This window comes from Cyprinodon variegatus, unplaced genomic scaffold, assembly GCF_000732505.1.
Source record: "Cyprinodon variegatus isolate N-32 unplaced genomic scaffold, C_variegatus-1.0 Scaffold337, whole genome shotgun sequence".
In the NCBI taxonomy this organism is placed as follows: domain Eukaryota; kingdom Metazoa; phylum Chordata; class Actinopteri; order Cyprinodontiformes; family Cyprinodontidae; genus Cyprinodon; species Cyprinodon variegatus.
In genome coordinates, this window is record NW_015150790.1 from 632,267 (window position 1) to 656,890 (window position 24,624).

At 38.1% G+C, this 24,624-nt stretch overlaps 3 protein-coding genes across 5 annotated transcripts in view; all 3 read left to right on the forward strand.

Annotated features, from left to right (window-relative positions):
* col8a1 (collagen, type VIII, alpha 1) overlaps positions 1 to 4,269 on the forward strand; it is a 12,656-nt gene extending 8,387 nt beyond the window's left edge. Inside the window, exons 2-3 of the mRNA XM_015385354.1 lie at positions 557 to 860; positions 1,866 to 4,269. Of these exons, the coding sequence (XP_015240840.1) occupies positions 566 to 860; positions 1,866 to 3,802 (2,232 nt within the window). The 5' untranslated portion in view covers positions 557 to 565 and the 3' untranslated portion in view covers positions 3,803 to 4,269. The remainder of the gene's footprint in view (positions 1 to 556; positions 861 to 1,865) is intronic.
* Positions 4,270 to 8,144: 3,875 nt separating this feature from the next.
* Positions 8,145 to 10,889, forward strand: LOC107091438 (protein jagunal homolog 1-A-like). Its single transcript, XM_015385360.1, has 3 exons — positions 8,145 to 8,260; positions 9,842 to 9,941; positions 10,022 to 10,889. Exons 1-3 carry the CDS (start codon positions 8,176 to 8,178, stop codon positions 10,482 to 10,484), a joined length of 648 nt encoding a protein of 215 aa, XP_015240846.1. The 5' UTR covers positions 8,145 to 8,175; the 3' UTR covers positions 10,485 to 10,889.
* Positions 10,890 to 12,655: 1,766 nt separating this feature from the next.
* tfg (TRK-fused gene) lies at positions 12,656 to 24,624 on the forward strand. Of its 3 annotated transcripts, none has more exons than XM_015385387.1 (8): positions 12,656 to 12,802; positions 14,828 to 15,042; positions 16,548 to 16,631; positions 18,347 to 18,493; positions 19,546 to 19,713; positions 19,797 to 19,946; positions 23,990 to 24,082; positions 24,175 to 24,624. In XM_015385387.1, the coding sequence occupies exons 2-8, from the start codon at positions 14,859 to 14,861 to the stop codon at positions 24,600 to 24,602; spliced, it is 1,254 nt and encodes a 417-aa protein (XP_015240873.1). In that variant the 5' UTR covers positions 12,656 to 12,802; positions 14,828 to 14,858; the 3' UTR covers positions 24,603 to 24,624. The 3 variants fall into 3 exon arrangements, with proteins under 3 accessions (XP_015240873.1, XP_015240875.1, XP_015240874.1); XM_015385389.1 differs by having other exon boundaries at positions 19,869 to 19,946; XM_015385388.1 differs by having other exon boundaries at positions 14,832 to 15,042.

Genomic DNA, 24,624 nt, shown 5'->3' on the forward strand with positions numbered 1-24,624 from the left:
TTTCTTTCTTTCTTTCTTTCTTTCTTTCTTTCTTTCTTTCTTTCTTTCTTTCTTTCTTTCTTTCTTTCTTTCTTTCTTTCTTCGTGTGCAGTGTTAACTTTTTGAGGAATATGGAGCTCCGATTGTTTCTTGTGAACTTTACTATCCCCCTTGTGTAAACTACTCAGCAAACATATACATGCTTACATGTTTCTTACACGTTTTTGAGGTTGCAGTTAATTAAAATGAATACAGACGGAGAGACTGCTTTGCTCCTGGCCTCTCTTTAAATTTCAGTTGGCTACAACCTCCAGCAACAACTAACCAGGATTTATATCAAGTAAACCTTCAAAGTTTTTTTCTTCCTTTGTATTGCCTATTTATAACATTTTTGCAAACTCTAATATAAAGTTTCTGACTACCATAGCAAGTAACATGTGTAGTTGTTATAAATGTCCAGGAGAGGGAGACAGAGTGCTGTTCTATGTAAGGACTGCAAATGATGGACAATCCTTTTACATAAATGTGTGATCAAGCAGCTCTGTCATATCTAATTATGTTATTTCTTTCTTCACAGGCTTTAGCCATGCCTCGCCTTCTTGGCCCCCTCCTTACTGTTCTACTCCAGCTTTTTGTCTTCCCATGTGTGACTGATGGGGCTTACTACGGACACAAGCAACACCCTCAGCCATACCAGCCAATGCAGCACCTTCAACACATAAACATGGGAAATAGAGGTTTTCCTCAGCAACAGTACATTGGCAAGGAAGTGCCCTACATGCAATATCCACACTATAGGAAGGAGCTGCCCCAGATGCCATTGCTTAAGGGCAAAGAAAATCCCCGTAAAGGGGGGAACTACAATGGTGGTAAAGAAAAAGGTTAGAAATCTTTCTGAACACACTACAACATCAGTTATATGCATATAGCCTATATGGAGACATTTTTAAAAATTAAAACATATAAAAAGTATTAACTTACATTGCATATTTGTACAGAGTATAATATATTTTTGTTTTAGAGGTGAGGTTGAAACCCTTCTATGCTTACCCTAGTCAGCTTACTGATATGGCCACTGAGAGTTGATGTAGAATTATTAGGCTACAATTTGTTTAACAGATGTTAACTTAATAGTGACTAAGTCCCTTAATATTGTGTAAACCAACCCCTCATCTCTTTGTAAAAAGATCACCGCATGAGAGTTCCTCTTCATTGATAACTCAAGTAGATTCACAGTCGGTCACATAGTTACTGTGTCTTCATAAAGGTGTTGTCATGCTTCATAAGAACAGAGAAATTAGTTCTCTCTTCTTGGCTGTTCTTGGAGTGTGTTATTAACATGTGTTTGGGACAGAACCTTTGGTTGTATGGGGTCCAAGAAAAGATGTGTGATCAACCAGAAATGTGCTGTAGCTGTGGTTCTACATAGACTAAAGCTGCTATATGAGGAACCCTTAAAGGTTTTGAATAGTTTGCATTTCATTTCTTGCTTTAAATATGAAATATCCTTGCTTGAAAGAACCCTTTTCTTCTTCTTGTCACCTCTGGTACAGATTTCTCTGTTCTTGTGATGTGTGTACATACTTTTAATCTAGGGATAGCAACCACAATCTAGAGAGAACACTTAGCATAGTCCAAAGTATAAAGATTATTTGGCACAAGACCCAGAACAACTCTGGACATCCTGATTGTTTATTCTCAGATTGGCCATAGGTGTTTTGGTCACATTAAAAGGCTTAACTATTCGATCATAATGAATTAATCATATTGAATTATACTATACTAACATGGTGCTCTTTCATGTAATAATTTCTAGTGTAAATATTTTTGCTGTATATTTTTTAGTATTTAATTTCTATATTTAATATCTGTACAACTGCTCACAGGTTTAACAATACCTAGTGCTGTGGAAGGAGTTCCTCAGGGAGAACAAGGCCCAGCTGGACCACCTGGACCTGTGGGACCTCCAGGACCTCCTGGACCTCCAGGGAATGGATTACCTGGCCCAGAGGGCCAACCTGGACCTCCAGGTCCACCAGGATTACCTGGAATGGGAAAACTAGGCTTGCCCGGACTGCCAGGAAAACCAGGTGTAAACGGTGAGCGTGGGCCTCAAGGGAAAATAGGACCAAGAGGGGAAGAGGGTCCTGATGGTCCGCCAGGTCCACAGGGACCCCAAGGACCACCTGGGTTTCCTGGAATAGGTAAACCAGGGTTACAGGGATTACCGGGACAACCAGGTGTCAAAGGGGAACCGGGTCACAAAGGCCTGCCAGGTCTGCCGGGATTACCAGGACCAAAAGGAGACAAAGGGATGGGTCTGCCTGGACAGCCTGGTTACAAAGGACTTCCTGGGCCTCCTGGACCTGCTGGCCCAAGAGGGCTGCCAGGTCTTGGAAAACCAGGGTTAAATGGTTTACCTGGTCCACAAGGACCCCCAGGACATAAAGGATATCCTGGAGAAGCAGGCCCTCCCGGACCAGCTGGGGAAGGAGGGAAGCCTGGCCCACCAGGTCCACCTGGTCAAGGAAAGCCAGGTCAAAATGGTCTGCCTGGACAGCCAGGAAGGACAGGTGAGAAGGGCCTTCCAGGACCACCAGGTCTGCCAGGAAAGCCAGGTCTTTCAGGATTTGGCAAGCAAGGACTTCCAGGACCAAAAGGTGATAAAGGAATTGGTGGACCCGCAGGACCCCCAGGACCCAAAGGAGAAAAGGGTATTGGTGGAATACCTGGAATGCTTGGACTCCCTGGACCGAATGGTCCTCCAGGTCCTGCAGGACCAATTGGAGAACCTGGAAGTATAGGTGCACCTGGTCCTAAAGGAGATAGTGGAGATGAAGGACCAAGAGGGCGTGATGGGGCTAAGGGTGACCTTGGTCCTCAAGGACCACCTGGTAAGGATGGTCTACCTGGGGAACTTGGAGAACCAGGCCCAAGAGGTCCACCTGGATCAAGTGGTCCAAAAGGTGCGGATGGCCAGAAAGGTCTAGCTGGTATGCCTGGTCCCCCTGGAACTCCTGGTTTGAGAGGACATGCCGGATTACCTGGGGAAAGAGGTATTCAGGGACCTCAAGGAATCCCTGGAATAAATGGTGCAGTTGGACCCATTGGGCCTACTGGTCCCACAGGACCCAAAGGAGAAAGTGGTCCTCCTGGTCCACCAGGCATTGCAGACATTGGGAGTCCTGGCCTGCCTGGTCCTGTAGGAGCCCCAGGAAGAGAGGGACCATCTGGACCCCCTGGACAACCAGGTCAACCTGGTCCACCTGGACCACCAGGACCACCCGGTGAACCCGTTTTTTCACCAGAAATGGCTGGAGTACTTTCTGAGATGGGTCCGGGACTAGATGGTGTTAAAGCTGGAAGTTATGATAAGAAGGGCAAATATGGTGGAGGTTGGGCTGAAGTAATGGGTTCCAGTGGCCTTGAAATGCCAGCATTTACTGCTGTAGCATCTACACCCTTTCCACCTGTGGGCAGCCCAGTTGTTTTTGATAAACTTTTGTACAATGGCCGCCAAAACTACAATCCCCAGACAGGAATTTTCACCTGTGACATTCCTGGCATTTATTACTTTGCCTACCACATTCACTGTAAGGGAGAAAATGTGTGGGTGGCTTTGATGAGAAACAGTGAGCCTGTGATGTATACTTATGATGAATATAAAAAGGGTTTCTTAGATCAAGCATCGGGAAGTGCAGTACTACCTCTTCAACCTGGGGACACTGTTTACATTCAGATGCCATCAGATCAGGCCTCTGGACTTTATGCTGGAGAGTATGTGCAGTCCTCCTTCTCTGGGTATTTGCTCTATCCAATGTAGTACCCCATACTTCTGGAAGAGGGAGCAGATGCTTATTTTTGTGAAATAGTTGACCGTATATTAAATTAACTTAGACTGGGCATTTTTTTAATGTTGAGTCAAAAATGATGCTATCATTAACAGAGGTTAAACTACCATATTTTGTACTGTATTGTCTTAAAGTCATTCCAAATAGGTGACCTAAGACTTGTTTTCAATTTTGAGAGAGTTAAAAGAACCAAATAATTACAGCTTTATTTACTTCTAAGAAAATATCAACTGTCTCAAAACAATGCAATTTCTGTGACTTGTTATATGCTGACTGAAATACAGAAAGCTTTTGGAGTCTCATATCAACAGATAACAAGGCTCTCTGGTCACTACATTGTGCTACAGTAATGTCAAATTCAGCCTCACACAGTTTTCCAATTGGCCACTAACATCTTGACAGGAAAACGGTATCTATTTCTACACATATACATCGGGTCTTTTAAAGGAATAGTACACCCAAAACATGATTAGCCTTCATTTTCTACTCACCTCCATGCTGAACAACACTCTGGAGTACTTTTTTGATATCTCAAATGCATCTGGAGATCTGGGAGGCTTCTTGCTGTCTGCTGACATTCAAATAATGGAGGTCCATGGCGCCCGAGACAGAAAGGTCCATAAAAGTCCACAAAAACGTGTCAATATTCCTCCATACTGCTCGTCCAATGTAATCCAAGTGTCCTGAGTGGGTAGCATCCAGAATTTACTCGAAACGAAGTCATTTAGAATGTTTTTAGAGCATAAACAGTAGTGTATAGGATTTCCTAATAGCGCCCCCATGCGCGCTCACGATTCTACGGAAGCCGGCAGACCAAACCGGAAGAAAGTGCGCATTCAGCGTCTGGTCTGCCGATAATGCAAGCGTAGAAGAAGAAATGTGCTGTTTACCTGTGCAAAGAAAGAAACAACGAAAGAAAAATGTCTGAGGACTTCAGTGTTGAGGAAGAGCATGAGTTCTTTGCCGAGCTGAATGCGCTGGTTTGGTCTGCCGGCTTCCGTAGAATCGTGAGCGCGCATGGGGGCGCTATTAGGAAATCCTATACACTACTGTTTATGCTCTAAAAACATTCTAAATGACTTCGTTTCGAGTAAATTCTGGATGCTACCCACTCAGGACACTTGGATTACATTGGACGAGCAGTATGGAGGAATATTGACAAGTTTTTGTGGACTTTTGTGGACCTTTCTGTCTCGGGCGCCATAGACCTCCATTATTTGAATGTCAGCAGACAGCAAGAAGCCTCCCAGATCTCCAGATGCATTTGAGATATCAAAAAAGTACTCCAGAGTTTTGTTCAGCATGGGGGTGAGTAGAAAATGAAGGCTAATCATGTTTTGGGTGTACTATTCCTTTAAGGTATCAATGCTATAGAAAATATAAAATGGCCTCATGACAATGGCAGTACAGATCATATTCACTATTTTGTAAGAATTGAGTTTTGAACGCTTTTTGTGTAGTTTGCAAATGTCTTAGTTTGGGAAAAAAAACAAAAACTTGAGCATGGTAAATTTTAATAAGAAAATCATATGGGCCTACTAAATAAATTTTGAAAAGATGCGTGATAGAACTTCCTATGTTTTAAATAAATGTGTCCGTTTTTGTACTCCTGTGAAAAGCTGAAGACCAACATGACAAGCTTTTAAGAAATATTGACTACAAAAACACATGATACATGAAAAACAATATAATGTTATCCTTATTTTGAAGTGTTAATTGTTCATTTCTGAATCTGCTGCTGTGAAAAACAAATTAGTATACTTATTGATGCTCTGAACTATTAAGCCACTCTACATACTACATTAGATTAATTCAAAACATTAAAAAAAAGGAAAATATGGTCACAAGCACCATACATTTATGCCGTCCTTGTCTGCTAGCATTTGCTACTGAGGTAAGGTACTTATTGTGTTGTTGTCAGGGATTACTTCAATAGAAAGTGCTTTTTAACTGTCAATCAGAAGACCCATTTCTTCTGGGACACTTTAGTTGAACTAATTTATTTTGTCTAAATTCAATAAAATGAATGGTCATTTGTATTGCTTTTATTTAATGGTTTTAATTGAAAAATTCACTGTTCAAAAGTATTTTGCAGGACATGATTTCATATCAGAAGGATATCGTTTATGATCCATTTCCCATGTACTGAATGAATTATGATGTTAAAGTAAAAGAAGAAGAGCTTAAAGAAGAGTAACCATGGTGAAGATGTTGTCTCTGTCATCAAAATGTTATTGTGCTAATGTTTAAAGTTTGCTATGAGTTTTTAAAAAAAAATAAAGATTGTTAAGTAAAAAATGTATCTGAGATGTTCTTTTTTTTTTAAAGCTACAAGTGTTACATAAAGTATCCATGTAGTTGTTTATAGATATTGTTCAGTGAACCATGGGTAATATCAAAAGTAGTAGATTTTTCTGTTGGTGTACAGAAATAAAAGATGGCACTAAAAGTACTTTTCATTCAGTTTTGTGTCTATGCTCATGCTGAACCCAAAATCACAACTGAAGTGCAAAGAATGAAGACATTATGAATATTCTCCAGGACAAAAACAGCAAAATATTATTTAGATGTGTATTTAGATGTGTATTCACAGTTCTAGTCATAGCACTCAAAGTGTGATTTTGTGTGTTGCCTATCCCAGTCAGTGTGAAAAGACCCTCCATGTGATGCACTTTGTGAGAAATAAACACTGAAGTTGCGACTGAAGTATCATTAGGTATCATAATATGCACTATATCATAGTGTTTATTCAGCACCTTTACTAATCTCTTCCTCCAAATCTTTCTGATTAAAATGGGGGTTAGACCTCAATGAATAAAGTCAACAGAGATCCTATAAAACTACTCGGAAAATATTCATTATTTTCAGTATTTTTTCTATAATAGAATGCCTTCTAATTGAGGGAGGCATAAGAGGCAAAGTTACTATCAAAGTTACAGTGCCTTACACCACCATAATTAATATTTGATAATTAAGAGAGGTTTAAATGGGGTAATCTCAGAAAAAAAATTATTGAGAATGTTCTCAGAATTACTGTAGAACGTTTTTATATCTTAATTGAGCAGCTTTATCATCATAGTATTTATTTGAAATAAAATACTGATGATTATTTTAATATTTTATTATTCTTAGTAATATATGTTTTTTTGTTTTTGCTGAGTAGAATTTTTAAGGGTGTTTTAGGGTTTTTTAGGGCATGCACAAAAGAAGCATAATTGTCATGCATTTTTTCACATACAGCCCCCTTTGAGAAAAAATTCAATTTGTCAATAGGATCAACAAAAGGAAAAATAGCAAATAATAATAGAACAGACCTTTTTATAAAAACACCTCAGGAGATAGCATTAAAACAATTCTATATGCTTTTCCATAACAGGAACTTAATGTTGTTGAAATCTATGAACATGTTTATGACTGACTAACCAATTTAATATGATTCTGAGCCTTTTTAAAAGAATGATCATTGGAGCAACCATTCATATTCTCTCAAATAAAATACATTTTTGTGAAAAAGTAATGATTGTTATGGTGATTGAAAAAAAAAAAAAAAAAAAAAAAAACAGCAAAGGACATCATACAAAAAAGGTTTGCATGTTTCCAAAAATATAATGTGAAGGGGAGCAGAAATCTGTGAAACACAATTGAACATCAAAAGTAAACTTAAACTAGTTTTATATTAGAAGCCGTGTGTTGTGGCCCATTTTGTGATGACACAAATGAAGTGGAAGTCCACAAATGCCACAGATACACCATGGACTAATTTTACGCAGGCAAAAGAGAAAATGTTCCAGGTAAACTCCTTTAGTTTTCTCAGTTTTATTTCTCCTCAGACAAACAAGCAGAAAAAGACTAACATTTTCTCCATGTTTCTCTTGTGCTGGTAAAAAAAAAAACATACGCCCACCCAGATTCATGCTGGTCCTACCATTGACAGCCTATTTAAAAAAATTATTCAGCCCAATTAATCATAACTAACCAAAAACAAAGGAACATGACTAAATAACCAAAAAACATAATCTCATAACAGATACCAAACAATAAAGTAAAATAAACTTAGCCAGATTATGCACAAAAACAAAAAACTTTTTAAATTATTAACAAAAAATAATTGGTTCCTACACCGTGTTATATATGTTGCATACATTTCTCTACTCCCGCCGGGATTCTTTTTTTCTATTTTATTAGAAATAGCATAATTGGATTTATTAAAGCATGGGAATACAAAAAAACATAAAAAAATAAAAATAAAAAAAAACTTAATGCAATGCCGCTGCGGGTGTCCTTTGATCAGAGATCAAAGACTGAACCGGCTGGGTTCAGAGGAGATGCTGATGCTGCGATCCGGATGTGCGCGTGCGCATTGCAGCGTGTCTCCCTTTTTCATCAGACCTTTTGTTTCATCAAATTATCCACCAAGCCCGTCCAGAGAGGTAAGTAAAAACGCTCCGATAAAACAAACGCGTTTAAAACTCAACCTTTAAGCACCGTTCAGGGGGCTAACTCCCAGCTAGTCCAGTATTTAATGCTGTTCCAGACTAATACAGGAAATAGCCAGAGCAGCTAATGCGCTAACCTGCTTCATAACACCCATATTATTATCGGCCCTTTAATGTTTATTACTTAGCAGCAGTTAATATATTTACATGCATATCTGCTATTGTACCGAGTTATAGATTAAACCTAACCTTAGACCCACCGTGTAATAACAGACGCTTTCTATAGCTGTTGGAATCGTTTTTGGGGTATAAAAGTGAAACCAATAAATATATACACATATTCACTAGTATTTTATATTTATATAACCAATATATTCAGTATCACTTATTTGGATATTTTGGGTCAGATTTGTATAAATCAAATTTGAATTTTGCTTTGATTTTTTTATGAAGTCTGAAAGGTTTGGCATCTATTTATATCTTTATTAAATAACCAAAATTCATCTAAACAAAATACAGAACCACCAACTGACTGTAATATAATCTTAATATTAAATCCAGAATAGTGACCATAGCAGGTGGGTGTAGCTTCCAGTGGTGGCTGGTGGAGTTTTCTCCAAGGGGGCTACAAAAGCAAAATAGATGAACACCAAAAACCAATCAAACGTATACTAATTTATCACACCAGTATATTTATATGAATGTCAACAACAAAAAACATTTTAAAAACACCTAATAAAAACAAAACATAATTTCATGTACAGGTTTACCTTTTGAACATAAATCTTTCCCTTCTGAGGCTTTGTGAAGGCAAATCTGTGTTCTTCATGATCCAATATGGCGTCACAAACCTAAAAAAAATGTACCAGTTTAAAAACAGAGAAACTATTAGTCAACTATATATTTTTTTAATATATAAGAACTATTTATTTTCTGAGAATGTGTTTATTTAAGAGCAACTATGCAAATTAACAAACATTTAGGAAAAGTGCACTATATTATTCCATGGAAATCTCATATTGTTCATTCTTCTTTACATTTTCTGAAAAGTTCTTTAAATCAGTCTTTATCCATGCCGGGTCAGATCTTGACATTTAAGGAGGCAGGGAAAGCAGAATAAAGCGTTGCACATGTACAACTTTTAACAAGAGTCAATGGGCAAACATTTTAGTGCCTATGGCGGCAATACTTTACCGATCCGAAGAAAAATGAAATGATGCTTTATTTGCACATCTAAAAAGTATATTAAATATATTTTGAAATATTTTAATTTTCTAATTTAATTTCAATTTGTTTTTTTATGACTTAATCAAGGTTATTGGGTGGGTTGGGTTGCGCCCTAGCGCCCTCTATTGGCCAGCCGCCACTGATAGCTTCTGCTTTGAACATCACAAGCACAAAGCAGTTTGAGAAGAGTTTAGTAAAGACACAAAACTACTGTTAAAAATTGCTATCCTCCTAAAATGACAAGACTGGAAAAGAAAAGCATTAACAGACGAGAGGCTCATGACATCTGTCTGTCTGTCTGTCTGTCTGTCTACTTATCTAATCTAATCAGTCTTTCCATGGATACAGGATTGTACGAAATGACGTCCCGTGTTGGCCTTAGAACAGTCAGTACAAATGGAACTGACTTCAAACACAGAGAGAAGGTGGCCCCAAAATACCAGATGAGGCAAGTGAACTGCTTCTTTGTCTAATATTTCCCTTTTTATATAGAAATAAAAGTCTTAATGTTGACTTTTTATGTTTCAGTGCTTCGCTGAAGTCAGAGGTGCGCAAGCTGAACTGGGTCCACCTTCTTATCTGGTTGCTGGTGGCTGCACAAGTGACTGTGAGCCATCTCAGCCTGGTGTCACATGACACAGTGTCCATACCGTATCAGTGGGAGTACCCCTACCTCCTCAGCATCATTCCACTGTTCTGCAGCAGTCTGTCAATCCCAAAGAACAACATCAGCTACCTGGTCATGTCTTTGATCAGTGCAGGGCTCTTCTCTGTGGCGCCTCTCATTTATGGAGGCATGGAGATGTTTCCGTTAGCCCAGCAGCTCTATCGCCATGGAAAAGCTTACCGCTTCATTTTTGGCTTCTCTGCTGTGACTGTTATGTACGTCATAATGGTTGTTGCCATTCAAGTGCATGCATGGCAGATTTATTACATGAAAAAACTGTTAGATTCATGGTTTGATGCCACACAGGAAAAGAAGAAAAAGTGATTGTAAGAGAAATATTTGCTACTGTAAAATTTATGTTTTTTTTTTTTTTTAATAGATTATAGGTCTATTCATTTGGTCAAAAATGTCCCACAGCATAATATATTTAAGATAGTAGAAAAGCAGTCATTATTTAAAGCAGCTGCTTTGCTTGAATCTAATCTCAGCAATTACTAATGAAAACATTGCACCTGCTTCAATATTAAGCTGGCTTTGACTTTTTTTTTAAAGATAGAGACTACTCAGGTTACAATGATTAGTTGTAAGGTCATACTTACACTACAATAAAGACACATAATCTGTAAATGTATACAGTTTGTCCCATTTGATTATGTCATGTTATGTAAATTATGTATAATCATACAGTTGTTTTCAGTTAGAATCAGTCATTAAAGAAACAAATATAATCCTCTGAGCTTCTGTCTGCTCTGTTATTTTAAGCATCCCCATGATACTAGTTCATTGTGTATGGTAACACATTTGGTTTTGGTAACATAGTTGACTTTATTAAAAAACTAAATGCTCGTTCTAAAATAAAAGGAAGCTAAATTTCCTATGCAGGAAACATGTCTCTTTGCTTGAGTGACTAGCATGAGTAGAATTGAAAAGCATAAATATTCAGCATTTGATAAATGATCATAGTGACTTTATACAAAGAGTGAAGAACAGAAGAATATGGAGTTCTGGGGCACTTCTTTGGATACTGGGAGAAATTAAAGTAAGCTTAGAAGAGATTTGAAAACAATAAATACAGTTTTTGCAGGTAATAATTTGTTATTACCACAACAGTGTAGCTAACTCCACACTGAAAATGTGTTTGACCATTTTGCGTGACATTTTATTCTACCGAACTGACATTATAGATTTATTTTTGACATTTATTGTGTGTGAATGGATTTTCCATTTACATTTATATCAAATCTGAATTTAATTAGATACCCAATTCCATTTCTTAACATATGATAGTTTCTTTTTAACCCTTTATAAGGCACTCAGTGAAATACATTAAAAATCAACGTTTCAAGCCAATAGTGTTATTGGAATCCAGGACAAGACCTTATTACCTTTGTAACATTAAAAAAATATGGATATTTTCATGGCAAAAAAAGTCTATGTAATAACAAGAAACGCCTACTTCCTGAATATATTAAGAAAAATAACAAAAGTGCTTCAAAAAGAAATTCATGTAAAACACTCTGAGAGTGACTTTTTTTTGGTACAACATAACCTTAGAGGGATTAATGCTGAAACTGGCACTTATATTTTTTTGTTTATAATTATAAATATAATTGTTAACTAGGCTTAATAACTTTTTACCTTTTTTTTTCTTAACTTGATAACTTATTTTTCAACAGTCATGTTTTTGGACTGTGGGAGGAAGCCAGAGTACCCGGAGAGAACCCATGCATGCACAGGGAAAACATGCAAACTCCATGCCGAAAGACCCTGAGCCAGGAATCAAACCCGAACCTTCTTGCTGCAAGGCACCAGTGGTACCCACTGCTCCAATGAGCATTTACATTTTTACCTTTTTTTCTTAACTTGATAACTATTTTTTCAACTTAATTTACAGTAGGTAATATATCATTCACAGGCTCATCTAAAAGCTCAAATACCAAAATGTACAGCCATGTAGCAGTATCTTTGCTGAATGGGTGGATATAGATCATGTGCTTCTAGACTTCACTGAGGGACGGGGGTGGGGGGAGACTACATTTGTAAGGGGCATGCAAGGGATTAGAAAGGCTAATTTGCCCTATAAAGGGTTAAGGGACAGTTTAACCTTAAGGAGTAATAACTGCTATTTAATTATATCTTTGTTTTTTTTGTCTGATCTAAAAAAGATTTTAAATTTTGTCCTGGGAATGCTTTAATTGGTCTTTTAGAATGCAAACCTATAGACTGGTTTGTTTAAACTGGCTGTGTGTGTATTTAATAACAATAAAGGAGGGGGGATCCCAAGGAACAGTTATTGTTTAATGGGAAATCCTCATACTTTGTGCAGCGGAGAGGATTATGCACAATTGCAAAGGATGTTATGTTGTTGAAGTAATTGACAATGAAATCATCTCATTTCAATGAAATGTAATTTGAGCCCGTCCATCCCTGCAATGAAGAGAGGAGTAGTCTATGGTTCAATGCTCTCCATTCTGGACGCAGTGCGCATGCGCAGAGGGAGTGCCACGTACTGGCTGACGTTGACAGTCCGAGTGACACTTCCTATTGCTGGTTCCTTGCCTAGCTAGGCCAGCTAACGAAGTAGAGTTTCACGATTTTGGGAAACCCTGTGACACAAAGCGTGGTAAAGTCGTCTGATTCAGGTAACGTGTCATATTTGGTGGGATGTTTGGCTGTAATTATAAAGCATTTTCTGTGTTATCGGTCAGTCAATGAGCTTAGACTGTGTTGTTAGTGCTAGCTGGATAAGGTTTGGTTAGCTAGCTATGTAGCCGTAGCTATCCGCGCGAGACTGATTCAGCAAAATTTCACTTTAAATTGCTCACATGTATAATGTTGAATCAAATTTAGACCGATATCACTCTTATTTATTGCAAATTATAAAAACTGACTGTTTTATCTATGTGTAATCCTGTTAAACGTATAGACGGATACAAAGTAGCTCTTCCCTGACGTTTGTTATAAACGAAAAATACATTAGAATGATCATATACTGGTTTATAGTGATATATAGAATTTCTAACGTAAAACTTAACTTAGTTTGTTCAGGTTAATTGATTTCTATTGTAAACAGCTTCCAATCAAGTACTGAAGAGGCCTGGATTGTCAAACTTCACCGTTTAATGCGTTGTTTTATGCTAATTTGGGTGTTTTTTTGACTAAGCAAAGCAAGGATGCCTTTTGCCGACATCTTATTCGTTAAGTTTCCATAAATTTTTGGTCTGCAAAATGAGGGAATCAACCAGTTTCTTGCTGTCGCTATTTGTTCTGCCTGTGTGCTAAGCGTTAGCTACATAACAATCCTTAGCATCCAGCCAATTATTCATCTGTTCCAGGACAGCCAAAGCTGTGGGATTTTCTGCAAATAAATCCACAGGAGGGTTTTGTTCGGCTTAAATCCTCAGATGCAGAATATACAGAAAGATAAAAACTGACATATTAGATCACACTTGATGTTAACGAGGGATTGGCTAGATAGATTTCATATTTATCTTAATATTGGGTAGTTTTTCTTATTTGATGGAGATCAGAATCCTGCTGAAAAGTGTTAAAAAATATGTTTTTTAAGTTGGGGACAGGCTGTTCTTTTTAATTTTATGGGGTCAAATGCTACCCTAAAAAAACAAATACAGATTCACTACAGTAATGCAGTTGTACAGTCACAAAGTGCTTTATTCACTAATATTTTTAGGTCTATTAATCAGTAAATGTCATAGATGCTCTTGTACAGTTGTTAGCAGTGACAAAAAATATACTATTAAAATATATTTTCTGTCATTTTCGTTAGTTTTATACTGTTCAACATAACTTTCTTAGCAGCACTGTTTAGATCTGACATTAATATGTATTTAAATGCGTTATTAAAATCGAAGGAAATTAAAGGTCTGAGAAGATCAGTTTTTTTAATGAATTGTTTTTAAGAGGAATTTGTTTAGTTTATTAAAATAAGAATATGTATAATAGAGGTTTAGTTAGAAACAATAAAAGTAACCCTAATGATTTTAGTAAATCATTATGACTGTTGTTATCGATGACAATGAGCGTTTTGGTCAAAGTCAACATGATTTGTTATAGCTGGTCACTATCTCTGCCACTTCACAGGCTGATGTTTGACCCTTAGACTCTTCAGTTTACTGAATTTCTTTGACAGTTTTACTACAATATGCCAAGCAAATATATATATATATATATATATATATATATATATATATATATATATATATATATATATATATATATATATATATAAAAAAGCAAATTTAATCAGCCAAAATAAAACAAGCTAAACACAGGTTACCATTCCACTGAAACATATATCAGTCCTACATGCTTCTTACTGCACTCACCTGCCTGACCTGCTAACCTACTTTGCAGTTGTTTCGGCTCCACATTTTTGGCTTATTATATAATCACACAGCAATTTTTGGAACGTCGTTGTGCATAGATAAAGAAGCGTTCACCAAACAGGTTTGAAATCAGGGTATAGTCTGCAAACACATTTTTTTTTTACAGGCAAATGAACGGCTGAATATAGAAATAATAGTTATGGCTAAATTTTATGATTATCTTTAATTGCTAGAAACCAAAGTTAGATGGTTAGAAACAAGGTTTTGTTGGCTGATTTGTTGGTGTTACATTTGAAATGACCCCTTTTCTTTGATTTTAAGGCAGTGGGAGCAGTAGAGATCAGACGGCACCATGAACGGCCAGCTGGACCTGAGTGGCAAGCTGATCATCAAAGCCCAGCTGGGTGATGACATTAGACGCATCCCCATCCACAATGAAGACATCACATATGATGAGCTCGTGCTGATGATGCAGCGCGTCTTCAGGGGAAAGTTGCAGAGTAACGATGAGGTTACCATCAAATACAAAGATGAAGGTGAATCATTTTCATTCCACACTAGGAGGCCAATTTCACCCAAAGTTTGTATCTTTACCATAGCAGTGTGACAGTGTTGTTTTTGACACCATCTTAGATTTTGCCTTTGTTTTTATCCTCAGGACAAAAACTATTTTAAGTTTTAGTCACATTTTAGTCATTAATGTGATAGTTTTAATCCAGTTTTATTTGAGTAAAACTCAAAGTCTAGTTTTATCCAGTTTTATGTTGCACTTCAAAAAACAGCTAAACTTTAAAATTTTGAGTAACAACCGAATTCTTTACCAGACTGACAGCTCTTGCCTAGATACTACGATTGGTAGGTATAGAATGCTGCCATGCCAACATCGTTGCTGTTGGCAGAAAACCATGATTTATAGAATTCAAATAAACTTTTTAAGAATTAAAGCCCTACATTATACAAATTGTCTCACAGAAGTTGTGAAAATAGCAGACGTAGTTCAAGCCCTTTATGTTGGTTAATATAGCAGACAGACAAGCTGACAAAATGTACAATAAAGGATATACAAGGTTTTCATCCAAAAGCAAATACTTCCTGATTTACTATGAATTATGCATGACACACAGATCAATCAATCTTCAGTACTCCAAAAAAGCGAAGAACAAAAACATTCTTCTTTTTACAATTTGGCAATTTTGTCTTTATTTCTAAGAATTTGCCCCTTGGTTACCACTGCTCAGGGGTCAAAGTATATTTAAATTCATAGGGGTATGATATAAAAAAAAATATGCACAGAGAACCTACATAATAGTCTTGTACTGGCATTGAAATCCGGACCGAAATTTGGAAAATATGTGAACTAAAATGTTTAAATGGAATAGAAAATCCCTTTATTGTCCCACAATGAAAAAATTGTGGTGGTACAGCAGCAAAAAGTGGTCAGACAAATGTGGGCCTTAAAAAGTGTATAAAAATAACAAAATAAGGGACAGTATTAAAAAAACAAATAAAATAATGTACTGTAGAGTGTTTTTACAATATAAATACTGTGCATCTGAGCAAACCATCGGTGCAGAGCGTAAAGCGCAGACTCAAAGCTAAGTGCGCGTAAAGACGCATTTCCGCACTAGCACAGCTGGAAGAGCAGAGTTGAGCTTGCAGTACCGGACCATTCCGGATTATTTTCACCCCTGTCGCTGCTGCTATGATTCATCTGTGGTCATGCAGAAAGTGCATCGCTGCACGCTGGGTGCGACCAAACCGGACGCAGCAGCACGGCTGATTCTGCTTAGCTTATCTAACAGATTACAGCACAATGATGAGTTCTAAATGTCTGATAGATCACCTGCTAACATTTTTATTCATTTTCACCCATTAACCAAAACTAACACCTTTGACTCGTCATGTTTGCATCATCTAAGATCCATGTTTAGCTCGTAAGTTCTCGTTATCATCATGGAAAAAAGGAGGATAATAAATTATAATTTCAGCTCGTTTTCTCTGTAAGTAATATCATTTTAATTTCACTTCTTTCTGTTTACAGATGATGACCTCATCACCATTTTTGACAGCTCTGACCTCTCATTTGCAATCCAGTGCAGTAGAATACTCAAACTGACATTATTTGGTGAGTTGTTTTTCCTGCTGCGTTTCAAAAAAATTTTTTTCCAGAAACTGAGCAGGTTTTCTAGCCACGGGACATTTCATCAGCCAGGGTGGCCGAGCATTTGTGTTCTCACAGCGAAACCTTAACTTTGAGCCGTTAAGATAAACTTGTTCTGCAGATTCAATTTCTTCGGGGAGGGGTTTCTACTCTGAATGCATAGATTATGTTTTTGAACTCAGGAAGGCCAACATAACCAAGGTTACACCCTAAAAAATAGAAACATGTCCATTCCATTTATTCTTCAGTCAGTTGACAATGGGAAGATCACAGTTAAAAGTGGCCATTGTTTTTGAAAAAAACATTGACTTTGCATTCAGGGTAATCTTCTGCACACACAGAAACACTTTAAAACTGCTGACGGTCATAGGAGAGACTCATACAGCAAACCAGCCTAACCATGTGGTTACTGAATGCTTTGTATTGCTGTGTGCAACATTGGTAAAATCAGTTTGTATTTTAAATTAGCAGATTATATAATACATCAAAACCAGACAGCGTTTCCCTGGAATCATCACTACTTAGTATATCAAGACGTTAAACAGGTTCACTAATGAGAGGTCTATAAGCTTAGATTTTTAACAGCAGTGTGGTTGGTCTGATTTCAACGCTGAGGTAGCGTCTGCCTGCTGCAGCACCTATACATGTTCACGGAGGGGGTGTGAGGAGTCCCTGACAATGCTTAGTGTCCTAAGTATAGATGTCTACTCATAACTGATAAAATAGCTTACTGTTCGATAGCACTAGCTGCAAACATTTGGTTATATTTTCATTTTTCATTTGGGGAGTGGATGCCTAGTGGTTATGTCATTGTGCTTGGCTCCCAGAGGTTCTGATTTCAAGCCCCACTCCCACAGACTGCCACTGTGGGTCCCTGAGCAAGACTCTTAATCCCATACTGCTCCCGCGCAATGGCAGTCCACTGCTTCCAAAGGGGATGGATCAAACGCAGAGGGGAATTTCTCCAGTGAGAGATTAATGACGTTCAATTATTATTATTATTATTATTTTGTGTTGTGAGATATTACTGCTTTACAAACATGTTTCCCTTAAATTGAATTGCCTTTTAAATTAAGGTCACATCTCAGAGGGAGGGATTTGAAATAAGAGCTAGTTTTTGAAAATAATGGAAACTTAAGAGAGAAAACAAAATTGATTGTTTGTATTTAGTAGGAAAAAATCGGAGGTTTGATTTTTAAGCTTAATCGCTGAGTTATGGTTGAAGCTCCAAAGGTCTTTGCTTCTCTCACCACATTTTCTTACAGCTCTTTCTTCTCATTTGATATCCAACGCAGGCAAAAACTCAAAGATATTATTTTGTATGTTTATTTAACCAAAATCTAGGCCACGTTTTTTTTTCTATAACAGAGCATATTTTTTTGCTGTAGATAATATCATCAACTGCTCACTAGAGGGCAGTACAGCTTTAGTTTTCTCACAGCTTGAAGCCTTTTCAGAATAAGCTGATCCACTGCCTGGTGACTCAATTTCTGGGGAATTTAACTGACATTAGCATTTTAAATTGATTTATTTTGCTTCTCACGAAGTCTGGCTAAGAATGTGGAGAATATAGCAACTCACTTGACGAATGGAAAATTTAAAGATTGGTTAAGCCATCGCATCTGATTTTTATTTATTTATTTTTTTTATTTGGGCCTTCTTGGTTGGTTTACCTGCAGTGAATGGTCAGCCACGGCCTTTGGAATCCAGCCAAGTGAAGTACCTACGCAGGGAGCTCATTGAGCTCAGGAATAAAGTCAACAACCTTCTGGACAGCCTGGAGCCTCCTTCAGAGCCTGGAATGACTTCTGCAGCACCTCACAATGGTGAGCCTTTCAGCCTAAGGTCCAACTTTTACACATTGCAGGTTTCTTTTGTTCTCTTTCCCTCTGGTAGGACTAGAAACTCCCCAAAAGTCGCTTTGTCTTGTTTTACACTCACTTAACCAAATTTGTGTCCCAAACAGACACTGGCGCCATACTGAGACAGTTTATAAAATGGTTAAAGGCTGTTTTCTTTTCTTTTTTTTTTTTTTACCATGTCTGCAGCAGCTTTCTGCATTTCCTACAGTCGATTGTTCTCTCCAGATTGATTGTGGTCTTGCTTAACCACATTTCTTCACAAGAGCAAAATAAGGCTCTTGTGAATCCACGTCAAAGATTTTATAAGAGTCTATTCTTGTTTTATTTTTGTAAATCTGATACTGACCACTGGTAGCTGTCTGTGTTTAAAACAGAAATTAAATGCTTTGTTGTGTAAAACAGTCATTAAGCTATATATATATATATATATATATATATATATATATATATATATATATATATATATAGGCCTTTGTCAGCGTTAATGTGCCGCGTTCATGACAGACTCTTATCGGGTGATTAAAAAAAGTATTGCCGTTAATCTATTCTAGCAGTTGGGTAGGGAGCTGGGTCTGTGCCAAGGATGATTTTCACCTTGATAGTTTAGTCCGGATGTATATCTGGTGACGAGAACAAATCAGTTTTCCAACCTGTGTAGGCGGACTGTGAAATTACCACATTGAACGTGACATGCTAACATGGATGCAGCTATAAGCACAGCTGTATCAGCAAAGCTAACCAATCTCCTCGCTCAGTGGATAGCTACAAGTCAAAATCTTAAGAAGACGAAATTACATGTGATTTTGGAAATATAAAAAAGTACACCTTTTGTTTAAAATTTTTGAGGTAGCTTACATATATAATAAATGCCTTTGGCAAAATTCAAATTAGGGATTTAAATCTAGATTAATTCCAAGATTACAGTGAGAATAATCTTGATAGGAAAAAAAATCTATATATATCTTCTACTTTCTGCAATAGCTCTTTTTAAGAAACTTGTGTGCCTTTGCTCTTAGAATCAGTGGATGGACGTGAAGGCAAAGTTATGACAGCAGATTCAACAGTGAAACAGGCTCCTCCAGTCAGCGCAGCCAGCATGTCGGCTTTTGACCCGTTAAAAAACCAGGACGAGGTCAACAAGAATGTCATTTCTGCTTTTGGCCTGAGCGAGGACCAGGCCCCAGGTATTGCTCTCTACTCAGCCTTGAATGGGTGGGATGTTTTCCTGCAAAGCATTCATTTTTCTCCATAAATTGCATCCATTTAGTTGCTCCCCCTGCTGTTGCCACAGAGGAGCGCTCAGGGACCCCTGACAGCATTGCTTCCTCCTCCTCTGCAGCACCTCAGCCAGGAGTGCCGCCTCAGCCACAGGGTCCCTATGCTGGGGTACAACAAGGGCCGCCAGCAGGAGTTGATGGTAAGAAACGGGACATCAAAGATACTGCTGATAAACTAAGTTCATAAACGCATTTATATTTGTGCAAACTACTTTAGACATATTCCATATTGTTGTTTGAAAATGGTATACATATGCCTGGTTAACATAAGCAGAAGAACAAGCTTTATGATTAGTCTGGAGGAATATTTGGTTCTTTTTGCAGAGTTTATAATCTCTTTGAATCGCCGACAATGCTTCAGCTCCCATTTAAGTATCTTTATTTTTATTTTTTTCATGTGCTGAAGTTGCTTAATTGCTGTTTGTTTTAGAAAATTGATAGTTTTGGATCATAATAGTTTAGAGTTTGAAAAGTAAATCAAATAGTTCAGGGAAAGTAATTTCTGGATCCTGTTTTATCATTCTAGTTTGCATTGAAAATTTGTTCACAACTTTTTTTGTGAGCTGAGAAATTTCCATTGTAATCCCAAACAAATAATAAGCAGAAGTATCTGATGAGGCTACGTCACTAATAAGAAAGTTGCTCTCCCTGGTTTGTAAGCTTGGACTCTGACATGTTCGGTCCTCAGCCAAAAACCTGATCATGATTAATAGTGGACTATGGTGTACGATGGGAGGGGGAGTATTTTCTCAGGTGTTTTTAATCTTTCTACTTAATATAAATTTTGCTCATGCTGCTGACATTAACAGCAAAGCATCAATGCTAAAATAAAGATGATTATGGCTTTTTTTAATCAAACAAGTGATTGAATCTGACTGGAGTCCCAGAACTTAACCTGGCACACCATGATTGGGAGGAATATGAATTTAAATAAAGCCAACATTTCCCCCTATGATGTCAGTAGTTTTTTTATTTTATTTTCCTCTGATACATTGAAAGCTGTGATTAGAATATATATATTTTTTCTAAATACGTCTCCAGGCCCAATACAGTAACGAGCAGTTTGTCCTTGTAGGTTTTATTCTCCTCAGATCCAAGGCTGCAGATGGTTGGCACACAAAGACAATAAACCCACCCCTGTTCAGACTGCTCTTTTACGCTGTGGTTTCTTCTCTTAACCCTCTTACTGCTCTCTGTGGTTGCCGTCTGACAGCCTTGAGGCAAATCAGAGCAGCCAGTCTGTGCACAAGATTTTTATATAGTAAAATATGAGACTTTGGATGCCAACAGAACACTTGCGCTAGCCAGAAGTTCACTTTAAATAGAAGCGTAGGCTGCTTGTTAACTCAAGAACGCTGTTAAAACAATTTGTGAACAACTGGTAAAAATGTTGCCCTTTGTTTTTTCTGGTGCTGATTGAACCGAGGAAAGGATTTAAATTTGGGCAAGAACGAAAAAGTAGACATTTCTTTATGACACAGACAGATCTATGTTTGGACTGAACTAATCTTTTCAAAAAAGGATTTTGTTTCGATGACTCTTTCTGTATCCATGATTGGGTTTCTAAAGGGAAAAATGCCTTCTGTGAAATCATTGTTCTGACCAGTCTATCACTCCTTTATACCTGAAGTCATAATGGGCTCCAGATGATGGCAATGGCAGAAAAAAAATGTTTTCACACATGTGGCTTCTCTTAGAATAAAGATCACTGTGTTCATGTTCAAGTAGATGGGAGATGACGTCTTTGAAAGAGTTTTTAAAAGTTAATTTGGCAGCAGCAAACTCCAAGTATTTGTCTTTAGTGCAGAGCTTCGTGAGATCTTCAGACAATATATTGTAATATTCTTACCTTTGTTCTAACATTTATTAAATCCAAACCTGCGGGCCATTTGTGGCCCTCTGAATGGTTTCCTAATTCCAGCCTTAAAAGCACAGCTCACTGCTGCAGAGAGACACGTTTCATCTTTTAGGTTGATGTTTTCATTGATGAATAAAATCTTCAAATAAAAAAACAAAAAATAAGCAAAAGAATTAACAAAACTTTTTTTACTAAAAAAACATCTCTGAGTTAAAAACGCCCTGGATTAAAGGGCATATATCATTTAAAATCAACTTATTTTTTTTTAATAACTATTATAATGCTATTTTTTATTTAAAGCAGAGAATGTTTTAAAAACTCTGCTGGAACAAAAAAAGATAACAATCAACCCCCCAAAAATGTTGTAGGCTATCTGTAATCCTTTTAAAATTGACGAAATGAGAACTACAAATAATGCACATTTTTATCAAATCTCTCCTTTTTAAATGTATTATTGAGCAGGAAAAAAAAATGGAAAGGAAAAACTATGATGTCACATTTATTTTATTTATTTCAAAAGAAACATACTCTCATGTATGTTAAACTACTTCTGCACATGGGTCATTTAACATTGCAAAACAAAAGCACACCTGCGCGAGAAACTAAGAAAATTGCCCTCCCCATGCACCAGATCTTCCCACGCGCGCTCAGGATCTCACCGCGCACACGGTTTTCTATCCAGCGGTCACACTCGAGGACGGCTGTGTTCTTGAAAGCATTTCTGCCCTCAGACTGATTTTGTTCTTGCACGAAGGAATAACATATTTTGACAGTTTGGGTGGAGATGAAGCTCTTCTGTAAGCCTCCTCCTGATTGGGCCTTGCAGACACAGGAAGTAAGCCTTTGACTGGCGTCAAAGTGTCGTTGTGTCCTTGGGCAAGACACTTCACCTGCACCGTCTACTGATGGTGGTCAGAGGGCCCGGTGGCACCAGTGTACGGCCCCCCCGCTTCTGTCAGTGAGCCCCAGGGCAGCTGTGGCTACAATGTAGCTTGCCACCATCAGTGTGTGTGTGAATGGGTGAATGACTGAATGTAGTGTAAAGAACTTTGGTCAAGTCTCCTGACATGCGTACCACAAACAGTGGCGAAGCCTCCACTACTCGTCTTCACCTGCCTCCAGCCGTTGTCTTCACTTATGGATAACAAGCTGTCAGTCAAGGGCTTCCTGACACTACTTCCTGTGTGATTGTGTCTGCAAAGCCCAAATAGGGAGGAGGTGATAGTTGAACCATGCGCAGAAGTAGTTTACATACATGCAAGCGTGTTGATTTTGCTCACAGGTGTTGTAAAATAAATGTGACGCCATAGAAAACAAGCAAAAAGCAGCTGTAGTAGAGGGAAGGGGACTCCACAGACGGTGCTCATTAGCCCCACCTAGTGCTGGAATTTTGCTGACTTCTCCTTTGATCACGACTGATCTGATTTGACACGCCTGGCAGGGAATTGGCTTTCTACGCAGGTTTCTTATGAGAACTTTATAGGAAAAAATATCTTTGCTTTGTTTTGCTTCTACATTTTTCACTTAAAATATTTAGAGATGTAGCTGCACAATTGTATGTATTTTTTTTTATAGTTCTGGAAGAGGAATCAACTTTGCTTTACCATAGCAGCAGTAGGAAACTGACCATAAAATCTATTCCTATTTATTTCTGCTGGTTTTTATTTACTCCTGAACAGCAGAACATCTTTTGAAGAGCCTTTTTACATGGGGACTGTTTTCCATAACTTGGACATTTGGAAGCAGGATTGTGAACTCTTTTAGGACTAGCATTTGTTTGCCAGTTTTTGCTTGTGTGTCACACACTTGAACAGTTGATGGAAAAAGTGATCAATTAGTATAGCAAGCAATGGATTGTGTGTTTCTTTCTAAATCTGAAATCACACAGCTGTTTTGTGTTTGAACAGGATTTGTTTTTGTCCTTTCTTGAATAAAAAAGTCAAAGATTAGAAATTCAGATGCTTACTTAAGATTTGAGCAGACCATCATACAGACATATCAGATATCTTCTGATCTTTTTAAAATAATTTGACAAACATATTTCAGGTCGTCTTTTTTTTCTGTTTTATATAAATACATTTTGAAAGCTTCTAAAGTGGAGAATCTGAGAAGTTTGCATGTTGCAATGCAAAGTAAGTTGAAGGCAGTCAGATTTAGGGCTTGAGCTAAAAAAAATTGGGGCATAATGATCTTTCATTTATGTCACTTTTAATCCATCTGGGTGTGTAAATGAGGTTATATTGGTATTGGGTAGTAGGTAGCCAGTTTATTGTCAAAGTGTGTGTAATAACTGTGTAACAATGCCGTTTGCACCTGCATCTCCAGGTCAGGTGTATCAGCAGTACCAGGCTCCAGGTGGATACCCTCCACAGCAGCCAGGCGCACCGCCGCAGCAGCAGTACGGTATGCAGTACCCTGGTAAGATGGAAGACTTTAGAAAAAATCAGGCAGCTGCTGTTTTTACTTCATTTAACCCATTGAGAACACTAATGAGAACTCTTATTTTTTAGCTGGATATAGTTCTCAGCCTGGGGCTCCTCAGCCTGGCCCTCCACAGCCTCAGCAGCAGCAGCAGCAGTTTCAGAACTACCCTCCGCCCTCCTCTCAGGCTCCAGGCCCTGGTCCTGCCCCAACTCCTGGTTTCCAGACCGGGCAGCAGCAGCAACAGCAACAGCAGCAGCCTCATCCATCTCAGGGAGCTCAACAATACCCACCAGGAGCCTTCCCTCCCCAAAACTATACCTCCCAGGGCTCCCAGCCTGCCAACTACAGCATGCCAGCTGGCTCCCAACCCGGCTCGGGGTTTCAAACCCGCCCGGGATTCACCCCACCGCCAGGCACTGCCGTCACTCCCCCACCTGGCGCTGGTAACCCCTACGCTCGCAACCGCCCCCATTACGGCCAGGGCTACACTCAGCCTGGTCCCGGGTATCGGTAAAAGAGGGTTAGGGTGATAATAA